General features: G+C 35.9%; 2 protein-coding genes across 4 annotated transcripts; both read left to right on the top strand.

Moving 5' to 3' along the window:
- The first annotated feature begins 183 nt into the window (after nt 1-183).
- On the top strand, nt 184-11604 carry LOC130635705 (oocyte zinc finger protein XlCOF15-like). Of its 3 annotated transcripts, none has more exons than XM_057445143.1 (3): nt 184-202; nt 9996-10061; nt 10462-11604. In XM_057445143.1, the coding sequence occupies exons 2-3, from the start codon at nt 10023-10025 to the stop codon at nt 10903-10905; spliced, it is 483 nt and encodes a 160-aa protein (XP_057301126.1). In that variant the 5' UTR covers nt 184-202; nt 9996-10022; the 3' UTR covers nt 10906-11604. The 3 variants fall into 3 exon arrangements, with proteins under 3 accessions (XP_057301126.1, XP_057301125.1, XP_057301124.1); XM_057445142.1 differs by lacking the exon at nt 184-202 and adding an exon at nt 2548-4285; XM_057445141.1 differs by lacking the exon at nt 184-202 and adding an exon at nt 4320-5121.
- On the top strand, nt 6607-8556 carry LOC130636829 (uncharacterized). Its single transcript, XM_057446677.1, has one exon. It carries the CDS (start codon nt 6607-6609, stop codon nt 8554-8556), a length of 1950 nt encoding a protein of 649 aa, XP_057302660.1.
- Nucleotides 11605-16790: the final 5186 nt, after the last annotated feature.

Raw genomic sequence — 16790 nt, 5'->3', positions numbered from 1 at the left:
CACCCTCGGGCAATTAAAAAAATCAAAAAAATACAATTGTTTAGTAATTCCATTTTCCAGCTGCTGCTGCTTCACCTGCTTCGATTCAAGAATTTCGACTAGCACTACATATATTTCGCTATGGTTTGACATCGTCTCCAGAGCATCCTGAAATGGCAACTGCAACTTGCGGTGTTCCAGAGAACGGTGATAATAACAGAAGGTGAGAAAGAAGCGCAAAGAATGGCGTCAGCCATCACATTTCTATGCAAATTTAAAAGCAAACTCGCATATTTTATTGATTCCCTGACGTTAAAGATCACTAATATTTTCAGATTCTAAAAACAGACAAGATATTTGGCCGTCGTCAAAGTTTTTAGAAATTACATTTAAAATGTAAACCCTCTAAAATGTGTTAGCAGGAGCAAGAAAGACTGCAAATCAAAAACATCTGAAAACTAAGCAAAACTTCTGCGAGGAACAAAAAAGCTTACTCTTTTTCTACCCATTCTCGTCCCTAGAGCTCTTAATCTCCCAATCTTGGAACGAGAATGATTTCTACCAGCTATTTTAGGGCTGGAGAGTTCCCTTCACTACATTTAAAAATTTATAATTACAAACCGTATATATAATGTAATGTTGCATCATCTATTAAATCACATAAATCTCTGGTTACACCAGACAACCTTGATTCCGCACACACGTTTCATTCTCATATCAAAACATGCTACAGGCCCTGGTATGAAGGTTGTATAGCTGATTAAATGAGTGTAAAATAATTTTGATCAGTCAGAGTTTAGTCCTGCTGCAATAATAAAAAAAATTATTAAAAATTTTCCAATGAATCCGTGTAGATCAAATTTCTTTTAAAGAAGAATTAAAATCATAATCGCAGCAAAATTTTATGAAAATTTACAAAAATAGAAACCAAAAGAATGTCCCGTGTTATTATTGTTCAAAAAACATTCCCATTGGGCGAAATTCCTTCTTCGGTCCCAGTAGAAACAGGGATAAATGAGATCGGACTAGTTAAGATTAAATGATCTGGTAGGACACAGACACGCGCCTGTCTGTGCCTTACAACATCATCTTCGTTTCCAGAATTTGTTGCCTATGCAACCTCGTCCCCAGGGTTTGTTGCCTAAGGGCCGCTAGTGCTTAAATTATCTATGCCAGATGTAAGCCAATCGCATTACAGAACTCACGAGCCTGGGGTAATTTCGCCGCGCGCGCCTCGATGTCAAAAAAACAAAAATCCCTGGTGTGGGGACGAGGTTGTTGCCTATGTCAAAGCCGCCCAGCGTAAAAATTTCATTAAAATGAAATATTATGGCAGTTAAATTTGACATGAAAAGAAAACTCTAATCCTGTCCCCCAAAGTGCTCCCGGGAAGGAAGTGTTTCTTTCGCGCTATAAAATGAACTCAGAAAGCGAAAAAACAGGCCTTGAACGTTCCAAAGCCTGTTTTTTTCGATTAGGACAAACTCTTCATCAACCGAAAAACGATGATTTTTCAACATTTTTAAAGGGTAATAATGCTTGAATTAAATATAGAAAATAAACTTACATTTATTCTCGTGACGCGTTCGAGATTTAGGCAACCTCGTTTCAACTTTTTTGTCTCTCACTGGTTTAGTGCGTACTGACGACGTCAGCTATACAAAACAGGCCCTGAGAAGGAGGATGGAGATCCATGGTATGTAAACTATATGACTATGTTCGTTTTTTCCCACTTCCATGACGTATGCGTCATTCTCGTTCTCAAAGCTCTTTGGGATAACTGCAAAACATTATATCTCAAAGAGCTCAAGCGACGCAAATGCAAATGATATCTGAACAACCGTCTCTCACCACATATCACAAAAGCGAAAAATTGCCCTAAACGCTTCCTCGTCCCAGAGTTTGTTGCCTATGTCAAAGTCGCTAGCGCTTACTTTTAACGGGGTTTTCGCCCCGGTCTCGATATAAAGGAGGATTTTCACGAAGCGAATTGAACGGCGAGTTCGACAGTGAATTGTATCTGAGCATGCGCAGTTTTGTTTATTTTGATTTTGCATCGAAATATTCGCTTCGCTGAAAAGTAGAAACAGTTCCTACTTATTCGCGGCTAAAGGTTTTGCTGCTAGTTTTTGACCAATCAGAACGCGGTTAACTGATGTAAACAGTGACTTTGGCGCCTAATTTATTTTGTCGTGAAAATTAAAAAGCGAATTCGCCATCGAATTCGCCGTCCAATTCGCCGTTCAAATCGCTTCGTGAAAAGTCCCTGGGGACGGGCTTTCGGGGGATCGATATTTTGGTTGAATACTATGCAGTCAAATTCTTATAAATTTAAAAACTTCGAAATACAATCATATGTATGATGTCCCCTATGGCTCTCATATCTCTTAATAAAAACACTTCTATACTTTCCTTCGAATTCTTCTCTTATTGAAACACGTCTCTTCCAAATTGTAAAAGCACTGCTCTTCTATAAACTTAAAAAATTCTGGTCCGTAATATTGATTGAGTTGGATTTCGTTAACTCACATTTTTTTAATAAATACATATCGGTTCTCGGGCAAGAAAAATCAGTTATTGTTCTTAGTAACTAATAACTCTCCAAAATTTTTATGTGTGTATTATTGTACCGTATATAGCTATACTCTTATTTTCTCAATATATACACACTTTTTTATAAGAATACCTAAATTCTAACCTGTAAACACAAAAATACAGACCCGGAGTGCAAAATTACTGGGCATATTTTTCAATTTATTTGTAAAGAGAAAGTTACAGGCCACATGCAGAGAAGTGTTAAGTGCAGAAGAGAAGTGTCAAATCCTGAAAAGAAGTAACCCATAGGGGTCATTGTACATATAGATAGATGGAATTTTTGCAGAATTTTTACAATGCAAGATGTTTGACATCAGAACCTTGCCAGGAAAAGCTTTCTTTCCAACTTATTTACATTGGAAGATAATATCTAGCCTCAATTCTATCTTATTTGGTCAGTGACAAGAGCACGTCATTACCAGAAAATTTGCTGTATGAATCTGGCACCTTGTTTACAAGTTATTAGCTTTATGAAACAAGGACTCGTCTGGGACGGAGAAAATACTATTATTTTTTCAATGCATTTGAGCATATTCGAGTATACCCCAAATAACAAAGGTTGTGATAGAACATAAAATATTTTAACAAAGTAAAAATTGTCATAGAAATTTTCAGCTAAGCGAATGTATATTAGTTTTTTGTCAGTTTCTTTGCAGGGTTGCCACACCTCCTTAAAACTCCTCATATCTCCTTAAATTCAAAAGGTCTCCTCAATTCTCCTCAAATGTCCTCAATTTTTTTTGGAAATTTAGGTTTTCTTCTAAAATCTCCTCAAACTCTTTTTGATATTTATTATTTTTTATATATATGTCCATTTTTTATATTATTTATTTTAAATCACCACAACTTGTGGTTGCTGTGGCTTGCAAACATTACGTTTTTTTGAATTTCTTTGTACTTGAAGCAAAGTTTCTTAGTTATCTTTTGTAAGAAAATATTGGGATGCCAGTCCTCATTTTTACAAGTGCAAGTTTTTCTCCTTATCCCCTAAATTTTGTTAACAAATGGTCCTCAAAAATCACAAAAATCTTCTCCAATCATTTTTTGAAAAAAGAGTTGGAACCCTGCTTTGTCAGTTTCGCATTTTTTGCAATCTTTACAGTGGCTATATAGTTGTTTTGGCTTTATTTCACTTTGTTGCTTTCGTTAAATTTCCTTATCAATTTTTGGCACGTTTTTCATGTGCCAGGTTTTCATTTAAAGTTATTGACAACATCCTTATAAATAGTCCCCATTCTTGTTTCCTAAAGTCTCTCTTTACATTTCAAAATTATCGCTGTATAAACCATTCAGTGCATATCTCATGGGATGGTTTCCATCTGCAAAACTAGTGCACGGGACAAGGAGGCCACTTAGTTATTTGGTCTGTAGAATAAAACTACCACCCCAAACCCTACCCCTACTGGGGTACGCCATGTTTTTAATTAACTCTGAGTAATTTTGAAAGTTTTTTCATCTGAAAACAATACATTACTCTAATTGCTAGCATGACTCGACTTATATAAAGTATAAAATAATGTTAAAAAAAAATATGTTTTTTATTAAGCTTTAGGCATTAAAATTCAAGCAAAGGTTCTTTTTCCGATGTGACGCCGACTGGAAGAAAGTAGTAGGGTGTGGTCTTTCAATTACATAGTCATAGAGGTTCGCCAAAATATCATTATGGTAGATGTGACGCACATGTTGGAAAATGTTTTGGATTAATGAATAGGTCCAAACTTTTTATTTGTTAACAAGAAAATATATTATTTTTAGGAACTACTATCTAGAAACGTTTATCAGAAATATATATACTTAATTTAATATAGAACTGTGGCGTTTTTATGGCCTAAGGTTTTTGATGGATGTCTTTGATATAGCATGTGTGGGTGTGCCCGTGCGATTGCATGCCATTTCTGGTGAGGCCTGGTCCATGCTTCATGTGTTATGTTTTGCGTCTGCTTCACTTGCTTCAGTCTGCATTTGTTTCATTATAGGTGTGATACAGTGATTTTCAATATGAAATACTTGTTGTTTTCCTTATGTTTGATCCATGGCATTTTTAGTTGTCAGCAGAAACCTTTAACAAGCTTGTTTCTAGAGCGAAACCATTTTGAGATCTGTAACAATACAGTTAACATTTAGCTCTGATAAGTCTTAATGACTTTACCTTTCCCTAATTTTCTTCGTAACATTCTCACACAACTTTAATTTTGATTTATTATATATGTAACTTTTATAATGGCAAAATAAGCAAAAGAGAGAAAATGTTCTCTAGTTACGTATTTGACATTTAATAATGGCATGTCAGGATTGTTTTCAAATTATCTATAAGCAGCATGAATTAACTTTTAAAAATAAAACACATTTATAATTAGGAAACAATGAACTTTCTGATGGTGAAATTACTGGTATATTTTTTGAAAGGGGAAAGTTCACTATCGATCTTTAAATAGTAGTGATTTTTTTAACATATACTCTCCTCATGAGTGTAATTTGTCTCTAGATAAATGAATAAATTCATTTCCTCAAATGTGCAAGTATCACCATCATGTGTATACCTAAAAGGTGTGATATTTTAAAAATTAATTTAATTTGTTGTTTTCATTTGTTCCTGTATATATCACATCTATTCTCTTTTACAAAACTACAAAATATCTGCATAGGAGAGTCTGAAGCTAACCTTTTTATCTAAAATGACTTTTTTTTAATCTTTAAAAAATGACATCCCAAAGACAAAAGTTTGATTTAAAAATTAGAATTTTTGGATTAATTAAAATAAATTAAAAACAAGGACTTTTTTCAAAAAAATTATTAAAATTTTTATATATATATATATATATATATATATATATATATATATATATATATATATATATATATATATATATATATATATATATATATATATATATATATATATATATATATATATATATATATATATATATATATATATATATATATATATATATATATATATATATATATATATATATATATATATATATATATATATATATATATATATATATATATATATATATATATATATATATATATATATATATAAATATATATATATATATATATATATATGAACACAAATTGTAGCTATAGGAATAACCAACAAGATAAATGACTACATCAAGAATTAAGTAAAAAGATTTTATTATTTAAAATTTTCGTCAGTTCATCGACTGACTTCTTCAGTATCGCTTACAATACAGTATTAACAATTAAAATATCTTATATAGTGATAAAAATAAATTATATACAATTAAATACACAAGGGTTTAAAACTGGTTTCCATCACCATCATCCTACTATCAACTTAACACATGGTTTCTACAACTTGCATTTTTCTGTTCTTTTAGTTCTATTCCAGTCATGAGAACCATTAAGTCCCTGATGTTGTGTGACGAGTGTCCCTATCCAGAATTTTTCTTTATCTAATAGCAAACTATCAATTTGCCTGTTTGTTAAATTCTCTCCATTGTTCACAACATCAACTATAATAAACCCAATATTTTGCACGGAGGCATTAGGGCATTCATCAATAAAATGTTTCACAACTTTGCAAGATGGTATCTTCTTTTTAATGTGGGATTTGTAATTCGAAAGTCGAGGCTTCCAAGCAACGGTGGATCCAACACCCTGCTTACCACATAATTTACAAAAAGCAACGTATATAACGTTTTTTGAACTGCAACTGCTTTCGCGACGAATTTTAAATTTCCTGCCAGTTGCTTTTGATACTACAAAAGTGGTTTCAATTACATAATTCTTGCAGGAGTCGCATTTTTTATTTTTACATTTCACATAACCTGCTGCATTGTCGTTTGATAAATCAGACTTGATGTTGTAAGGATCAGCACGTAATATTAAATCCCTTAAGTTATTCTCTCTTTTATATGCAACCAATATACTGTTTTCTGGAAACAGCCGCGACAAGTCTGGATGATTACTAATAATGGGCATGTGGGTCTGGACAATGGTTTTGATGTCGGGTCCTCTAGGGTTGAACTTTGTGGAGAAGATAAGGATCAGAGAATGTATTTAAACACATGGAGAAAACAACAACTTTATAATAAAGATGGTGATTTAATAATTAGGACACAGGACAAAGGAAACCGTTTCGTAATTGTAGACAAAGTAACTGACAAGGAAAAGGCAAAACAACAGATACAAAGGAGTTCCTTCGTAACATTAGAACATGATCCAACTTTACAACACATCCAAAAGGTGAAAGATTGGGCTGAAAAATGGTTTAAAAATGGTGAAATATCAAAGCAATGGAAAGAATATATAGTGAATGAGAATGCCTGTCCAGGCAAAAACTCCACTCTTTACAAAACTCACAAGGCTGGTACTCCAGTACGATTACTTACTTCTGGTTGTAACACTGCTATCGAGAATTTAGCTAGATTTCTTGAAGTTATATGTGCACCGTTTACTGAAAATATGCGTAGTAGAATTAAGAACACGTCTCACTTACTGGACATTATTGATTCAATTAACGAAAAAGGCATACCTGATCACACTCAATTGGTATCTTTTGATATTGTTAACATGTTTCCTAGCATTGACAATAGAAATGGTTTAGATTCCGTGCGAAAAATCATGGATAAAAGAATATTTAAGAAACCATCGACAGAATGTATTATGGATGCGTTAGACTTATGTCTTTATAATAACAATTCTGTTTTCGCAAATGAGCACTTATTACAAACGAATGGCACAGCAACAGGTGCACCTAATTCTTGTTCGTATGCAGATATAGCTGTATCTTCCATAGACGACGCTGTTTTTGAAAAAATGCATTCTTCTTATCCTGAAATATTGTATTTTGGTCGTTATAGAGATGACTGCCTATCTTTATGGTGTGGTAGCAATGACAAGTTACAAGAATTCTTTGTTTTTATGAATTCTATTAACCAAGATTTGAAATTCACAATGGAAATTGGAGGTGATAAACTCTGTTTCCTTGACCTGCAAATGTCATTGAAAGATAACAAAATCAGTACAACTGTTTACAGTAAACCCACAGATACTCATTTATATCTTCACGCAACATCCTGCCACAATAAAAGTTCTATTAGAGGTATACCAAAAGGTATTGCATTACGTCTTCGTCGGATCTGCAGTAACAATACTGATTATAATGAGAAATCAAACAAGTACTGTGGTTATTTAACAAAAAGAGGTTATAATAAAAGTGTCATTAAGAAAACATTTCAACATATAGGAACAATATCACGCTGTGATGCTAGGAAAAAGATTACCCGCAATAATTCTAAAACAAGAGTTATCTTCTCCACAAAGTTCAACCCTAGAGGACCCGACATCAAAACCATTGTCCAGACCCACATGCCCATTATTAGTAATCATCCAGACTTGTCGCGGCTGTTTCCAGAAAACAGTATATTGGTTGCATATAAAAGAGAGAATAACTTAAGGGATTTAATATTACGTGCTGATCCTTACAACATCAAGTCTGATTTATCAAACGACAATGCAGCAGGTTATGTGAAATGTAAAAATAAAAAATGCGACTCCTGCAAGAATTATGTAATTGAAACCACTTTTGTAGTATCAAAAGCAACTGGCAGGAAATTTAAAATTCGTCGCGAAAGCAGTTGCAGTTCAAAAAACGTTATATACGTTGCTTTTTGTAAATTATGTGGTAAGCAGGGTGTTGGATCCACCGTTGCTTGGAAGCCTCGACTTTCGAATTACAAATCCCACATTAAAAAGAAGATACCATCTTGCAAAGTTGTGAAACATTTTATTGATGAATGCCCTAATGCCTCCGTGCAAAATATTGGGTTTATTATAGTTGATGTTGTGAACAATGGAGAGAATTTAACAAACAGGCAAATTGATAGTTTGCTATTAGATAAAGAAAAATTCTGGATAGGGACACTCGTCACACAACATCAGGGACTTAATGGTTCTCATGACTGGAATAGAACTAAAAGAACAGAAAAATGCAAGTTGTAGAAACCATGTGTTAAGTTGATAGTAGGATGATGGTGATGGAAACCAGTTTTAAACCCTTGTGTATTTAATTGTATATAATTTATTTTTATCACTATATAAGATATTTTAATTGTTAATACTGTATTGTAAGCGATACTGAAGAAGTCAGTCGATGAACTGACGAAAATTTTAAATAATAAAATCTTTTTACTTAATTCTTGATGTAGTCATTTATCTTGTTGGTTATTCCTATAGCTACAATTTGTGTTCATATATATATATATATATATATATATATTTATATATATATATATATATATATATATATATATATATATATATATATATATATATATATATATATATATATATATATATATATATATATATATATATATATATATATATATATATATATATATATATATATATATATATATATATATATATATATATATATATATATATATATATATATATATATATATATATATATATATATATATATATATATATATATATTTGCAAAATAATTTTTTTATATACCATTTAATAAATATTTAAAAAGGCTTTTTAGCAATGGATGAATAAATAAACTTTTACATTTATGGCTGAAAAATTGTGATTTAAAAAAAAAATGATGCCTATATAAACATAAATACTTACAAGTCTAAAAGTTATATTTACAAATATCAAAGAAAAAATTTTTTAATCACAGAAATAAAACATTAGATATCATTATAATATATTAAAATTACGGATAGAAGAAAAGAGATTGACACAAGGGAATAAACAGGTGACAAGAAAAAATAAAAATTAGCATTATATTAAAATGATATCTAATGTTTAATTTATTATATGTTATTGTAATTAACAATATTTTTTCTTTGATATTTTTAGTATTTATGTATTTTGCTTTTAAAAACTGAAGATGACAAATAGAATTGTTAAAAAATTTCGTTATAATTTTTAAAAAATTGTCTTCTTAAAAGCCAGAATTGGCTATTAAATAGTGGCATAAACTTCATTGTTGAGCGGGTTTAAAATTATTACACTTTCTTAAATTCAATATTAGAAGACATAAACAGCATTTCATGTACGTCATTTCATGTGTACTATTAAATCACCACATGCGTATTGCGTTCATGCGTTGTCGCCGTGTACACAATTCACGAAGGTTAATTTCAAATTTGTGCTCCTCCTGAAAAGCCTTAGCCCCAAGTTCAATATTTTTTATGTTTAAATATGTTTTATTAAGTCTGATATAGAGAACTTCCCCTTTTTTCGATGAGGTCTCATAATAAACTTTTTCATAAGGGTCATTGGGTTGAATTTCCTTTTTTTTGCCTGGTCTCAGCATTGTTTTATTCTTTAGAAGTTTCCTGATAAGATAAAAATAATAGTGCATTCTGACGTTTCAACACATTGCAGTGTTTGAAATGATGTTTTTGTTATTTTAGAGATTGATAGACATTTCAGTTTCATAGATGCAAAGTATGCAACAGAAAGAGAGGAACAGTGACAAAGTAGGTATTTTTGATAAGTTATATTCGTAACACTTTATAAAAACACCTTGGCATATTGGTGGTAATTTTAGAAACTGAAGTTATGTTGTTAATAAAGATCATAGGTAGAGTTGCAGTCAGATTTCAAAAAGAATTGTTGTGGATGTGGTATTATAAAATCAATAATTACAGAAGAGAAATTCTTGGATTCGAATTTTAAACATGTGCAGAACACACTTTCTAATTCACTTCCATCTCCCCTTATCTGCAACTGTATACTTTTAGGGGTAAACCTATGCCACTCATCTTGTGTATATAATCTTGTCATTTACTATCCCCGTCATCCATCGTCGAAAATATTGCCAAATCTTAATTTGTTGTTTTGCATTAATATTCACAAATGTATTTGTTTTTAATTTAGTATGGATTACGAGCCGCACTTACTAAAGAAAACAGTAGAAGTTATACTAAACAAAAGTCAAAAAGAGGGCGACCAGTTTCTTTATTTAAAATATTAGGCTACCAATGCACTATTTGTGACAAAGTATTTAATATAAAATGTAACTTACATTTGCACCAAGTAGTACATACTACTGAAAGACCTTACGTTTGTGAAGAATGTGGTCATACATTTAAATTAGAATGTCATCTTAAAACTCACAATCTGATGAAGCATGATCCGATATATAGATACCAGTGCGAGTTTTGTGGGAAAAAGTTCAAACTGAAAGGAAACTTGACTGTGCATGTGAACAGTACTCATTTACAACTTCGAAACTTTGAATGTAACAAGTGTGAAAAGTCGTTCAAGTTAAAACAGCATCTGGATAATCATCTGCGTTTTATTCATAGCATTGGAGGTTAAATGGTTTATGTTTTTGCGCTATATGACATTTGGTTTTATTTAAAGGGTTCGTTACATTAATTTGTGTGTCTTTATTGTCCACTACGCCCTGTTTACACTTAGTGATTAGAGATGTGATGTACAAGGTTGGCGTTAATGGCGTTAATGCATCAAACCCTCAATGCGTCTGATGAGCGCCATTACTGTGTTCAGCCTTTCATGGTATTTATAATAACGACATTTCTTTTGTATTTTGAGTGGTAAGAAAAGACAAGGTACCAGTGATGAAAATATATATCAAGAGTTTATTATCTTCTCTCACTTTAGACGCGTCCTTAAAGTATTCCATTTAAGGGAGCTACGAACGAGATTATCGTGGCTTACATGATAGATTTGTTTTTTATTGACTTGCTATTTTGCTTTTGGGTTTATTGTGCGAAAATGTAAAGATGTTTGTCAAAGCATAGATATATTCAAAGCCACGGTCAACAAACCTGAAAAATATGAACAACCATATATATGTGACTGGATGTAAGTTTTTTAGCTCCGATGACTGCGTTTGGAATCATCTCGTGGCTCCTTAAGAATTTTGAAAATGGACATAAACAGTATATTGCGGCAAATAAATTTTAAAAGACATGTTGGAACTTAAAGTACCGCTTTAATGTAACTTTACATGCACCTTACTTCTTTTACCGTAATAAAAATAGTTTCGATTGCCATATATTGTAATAAAAAATTAGGCTTCACCAGGTTGTTTTCTTGTCATTTTAGAATAAAATACTTTAAGGGCAGAAACTTGCCTAGCTATGCCTAGCGGGGTACAGTCTCTAATAATCGATGACGTCATCTGTAGAATAAAAGACAAAAAAAACAAGACAAATTTTTCTAGCGCAATTTCCCATAATATTCTACGCGCATGGGAAATTCCATATCATCCAAAATGGGGAATAACCGCGTTAGTTTTGAACAGAATGAAATCTTCGAACAATGTTAAAATTCTATATAATAAAGAGAGAAATGGATTCATCCACTGTCAAACAATTACGAGATAATGAAAAAACACGTGGACTTACGGGGTAGTACAAGCTGCGTAAGCCGAATTGGTTGCCCTATTGAAGGACGTACCACAGAGACCACCCAGAAGGGCTGGACAACAAAAGCCGGTCGGGCCCGTGACTATACTACCAACGCCGGAGGCCATGGCTATTTTTGAGAAACAGGAGCTGTCGAAAAATCGCTCAATCCTGAAAACCAGGATGCGGGGATGTTACAACTGGTTAGTTGATGCCGTCCCCAAAACTATAAAGGAGGGGGTCAAGAGGACCTATGCAGTCTTCAAACGTACGGTCATGGGTTTATATAACAGGGTGGCTGGCACGAAACCTACACTGCACGACGGAGTCGAGCAGAAGGCTGAGGAAGACTAGCTAGAAGATATCCAAAATCTATATGATCAGCCAGGGCAAGATTATACCCCTCAAGAACATAAGCATGCGCTCCACAAGACCTTTCGAAGTTTTTGCATTCCCGGTATAGGAGGTGCCGATGTAGAAGGGTGTATGGGAATGGTGCGGCCCAACGTGAAAACCTTAGTTGAAGATATGGGCTCGGCGAAGGTACGGATATTCCTATGGATTATCTGGAAGAAGAAGAAGACGAACCTGGAGGAGGCCAAGGCTGAGGATTATATTGAGGTGAATAAGGTATTCACCAGCAACATGACGTCGGTCTTCAAGAGTAACGACGTATATGACGTGCTGGAAAGGATGTTTGCCCACGTTAAAACACGTGTAAAATCCAGCACTGCCTCAGAGTGGCTTTACAATATCCCAAATCCTACACCTCGACATAGACTTCCACAAATTGAGGCTAACGAGGGGCTCATCGTATATACAAGCACCTAAGTGGATAGCCTCCAAGAGGGCCATTATTAGCCAGAAAAATGATGATGAGGAGTGTTTTACATGGGGCATCATCGCCAGCCTACATCATTAGGAGATTGAAAGAGATCCACAAAGAATCACCAAGCTGAGACCCAACATAGGCCACTACAATTGGGAGGGTATAGAGTTCCCTACAAGAACCAAGGATATATCCAAATTCGAGGACAACAACAAGGAGATTGCGGTAAACGTTCTATATATAACGGGGAAGAAGATCAATATCCTACGTGACAATCCGTGCACAACGGACGTAAGAAGCAGGTGAATCTACTTCTCCTTACGGATGACAAAAAGACTCACTATGCAGCCGTCAAAAGTCTGTCACGGCTCCTGGGTAGTGATACCTCAAAAAATACGGCAAAAATGCACTTCTGCCTAAATTGTTTGCAAGCCTTCCTTACGGTTGAATCGAGGGATAAGCATTATAGGTACTGCAGGGACCACGAGGCAGTCAAGATCACAATGTCAAATTAGGCTGAAAAATGGCTATAGTATAGGGATGGCCAGCAGCAGTTCAAAGTACCCTTTGACATCTATGCAGATTTCGACAGCCTGCTAGTCCCGGTAGAAGATGCGAGAGGCAAAAAGCCCAAGAACCTGAGCAACCATGTGCCGTCCGGCTGGTGTACCTATAGCACCTTTGCCTATGGGGACGTTTCAGATCCCCTAACACTATACAGGGGTGGGGACTGCGTCACCCGCTTCGTGATCCACCTAGAGGATGAGGTGAAACGTCTCTATAATACCTACCCGCAGCAACCATGACCAAACTAACAGAGGTCCTTAAAAGGGAACATGACGAGGCCACGCACTGCCATATCTGCCTAAAAACCTTTGATAACTATGAAAATAACCGTAAGACCACTGCCACTATACAGGTCTTTATAGAGGCGCAGCGCACGCAATATGCAACATCAAATACAAGATACCCGGCCACATCCCTGTGATCTTCCATAGCCATTTGGGGCATGATGCCCACCTGTTTATCCGGGAACTGGGTGAATGATACTCAGGACATTGGGTGCATCGCCGAAAATACCGAAAAATATATCCGTTTTGATGTGAAAATTAAGGTACCCCTTGAAGGCATGGGATATGGTGATGGCGAGAAGTACAAGACCATAGAGATACGGTTTATCGATAGTTGTCGATTCATGGCTTCAAGCCTGGGAAAATTGGCAAGCAGTCTCATTGGTGAGAACACCGCGGGTATGAAGTGTCATCAATGTGCGGATACCTGTCTTGAATTCCAGAGCATAGACGCTGAGTACATGGCAAAATTCTACTGCAAAAATTACGACTCAGATACCACGAAGCAACTCAGTCGGACCGGGTAAAGGCAAATGTACCATCCATGGCAAAGATCATCGACAAAGACGATGTCTTCAGGCTGATGCGGAGAAAAGGCGTGTACCCCTATGAATACATGGATGGATGGCAGCGATTTGAAGAGGTGAAACTGCCATCAAAGAAGGCCTTCTACAGCAAGCTGAATATGAAAGGTATAAGCGACAGGGACGATGAATATGCTTAAAAGGTATGGAGTGTCATTACCCCAGAGGGTGATAAGGTTACAATGGGGGACTATCACGACATCTACCTGACCATAGACGTCCTGCTATTAGCTGACGTATTCGAGACATTTCGAGGCGTCTTCTTGGACAAGTACAGCCTTGATCCCGCCCATTTTTACAGTGCACCCGGCTTGACATGGAAGGCTGCACTCAAATTAACAGTTATAAGGTTAGAGCTCCTTGCAAATTCCGACATGCTCCTCATGTTCGAGAAGGGTATCAGGGGAGGTATAGCCCAGGCCGTACACCGGTATGCCAAAGCTGACAATAAGTACATGAAAGACCAGTACGATTCAGAGGTTAAACCCTCCTACCTACAGTACCTCGATGCGAACAACCTGTATGGATGGGCGATGCGCCAAGACCTGCCCACAGACGGCTTTAAATGGATATCGAACGTAGAGGCATTCACCGAAAGGCGGATCGAGAAGCTCGTTGAAGGGAACAAGCATGGGTGCATCTTTGAGGTTGATATCGACTACCCCAAAAAGCTACATGATAAACACAACGAGCTACCGTTCCTACCTGAACGCACGATGGTCTACAGGGTTGAAAAATTGATACCGAATTAGGGCATTAAATGAGGCTAAAAATCATGCGCTGAAATTGAAGAAAGTACGAAAGGTTATCCGGTTTAACAAGAAGGCCTGGCTGGCGGGCTATATCGATCACAACACTGATTTGAAAACAAACAAGAAAAACGAGTTCGAGAAGGATTTCTATAAACTCATGAACCTCTCGGTGTTTGGCAAGACCATGGAGAATATCAGAAATCACCGCAATATCCAGCTGGTTTACAAACGAGGATAAGTATAGGAAACTCGTAATGGAACCGAATTTCAAGGGTGGAAGCAGATTCAGCGAGCATCTGATAGGCGTCGAAATGGGCAAGATCGAGGTCAAGATGAACAAGCCGGTGTATATAGGCCAGGCTATATTGGATATGTCAAAGATGGTCATGTGCGAATTCCATTATGAATACATGCAGCCTAAGTACGGTAGCAAGTTGTAGATCTGTTACATGGACACGGACTCGTTCGTATACCATATTCAAAACCCACGACTTTTACAAGGATATAGCCAACGATGTTGAGGCACACTTCGACAAAAGTGCCTATAATACCGATCATGGAAGGGCTCTCCAAAGAAAAAAGAAGGTGGTAGGTTTGATGAATGACCATGTTCGTCACCCTAAGGGCCAAGCTATATGCTTACAAGAGCCTTACAGAAAAGGGCGGTGACAAGAAAGCGAAGGGTGTGAAGCGATGTGTCACGAAAAAATCAATAACCTTCGATGACTACAAGCAGTGTCTGGAGGAGGGCATTGACATCTACAAAAGCCAAGTGCTTATTCCAAACAAGGGCCATAAGGTATATACCCAAGAGGTGAAAAAGTTGGCACTTAACATGGCAGACGACAAACGTATCATACAACCCGATCAAATTACGACGCTTGCCAGAGACCATTGCTGGCTAGCGTCTACCGGGGAATAAATGGAAGTGTGCACACTAGTCGCTATAATCCTACCGTATGCTCTGATTGCCTAGTACTTTTTCGATATCGAGGTGTTATAAAGATGTAGTCCGATATTGCACAAGTATTTGACACAGCCACCTCTGCAGAACATGAAAATATTGAAAAGCCTATTGATAAACGCCAAATTTTAAAGTAGGCCCTTCGCAAAGGTAAAGGATATCTACTACCGAAAAAAAGTACGGAAGGGTTTGTTTCCAAGTCCCCAGAGGAGGCCATCGACAAGGTACATACCGAGTATGTACAACGTGAATTGCATGAAAAGGGGGGAGAAGACGACCAGGGCACTGTCTACCCATGTTATAAGCTAATACGCTAGCATAATCAATGGCTTTGTGGACATCAACAGCGTTGATGGGCTACGCATGGATATCGAGGAAGACCTCATAATTCGAGACAGCATAACGGATCAAGGTATCCTCGTGTACTGCACCATAGGGAGGTGTTTAACCCCACTACTTGTAGCAGGCCATACGGTCCGGCATATGAGCAAGAAGAAAGAGAATGCGGAGGAGGCGGAGGATACCGTGCTATAAGAATAGATGAGTGAAGAAGTTCAGAAGCAACAAGATGAGAGGGTTATAACAAATCCTCAAAGAATGAGGGTCATGTTGCTGCAGGCAAGAGACTTGCGGAATGGAATCGGAAGAACAAGGCTAACCTACAGAAGAACGTGGGCAAAGGTTCTTCACAAGGTGATCAAGAACCTGTCGCAACCCCTAGCAAGTCAACGGATGTATACCTTTATGGGGTAGGAACGATAGCCGTGCTTGCCATAGGCGTCGGCGTCTGGTATATGTTTAGCAGAGGTAAAAAATCTCAAAACACCACACCGGCGGCCATCCAGAGCCC

Source organism: Hydractinia symbiolongicarpus, chromosome 3 (assembly GCF_029227915.1).
Source record: "Hydractinia symbiolongicarpus strain clone_291-10 chromosome 3, HSymV2.1, whole genome shotgun sequence".
In the NCBI taxonomy this organism is placed as follows: domain Eukaryota; kingdom Metazoa; phylum Cnidaria; class Hydrozoa; order Anthoathecata; family Hydractiniidae; genus Hydractinia; species Hydractinia symbiolongicarpus.
The sequence above is the reverse complement of the archived record's forward strand: the minus strand, read 5'-3'. Positions and strand labels throughout refer to the sequence as shown.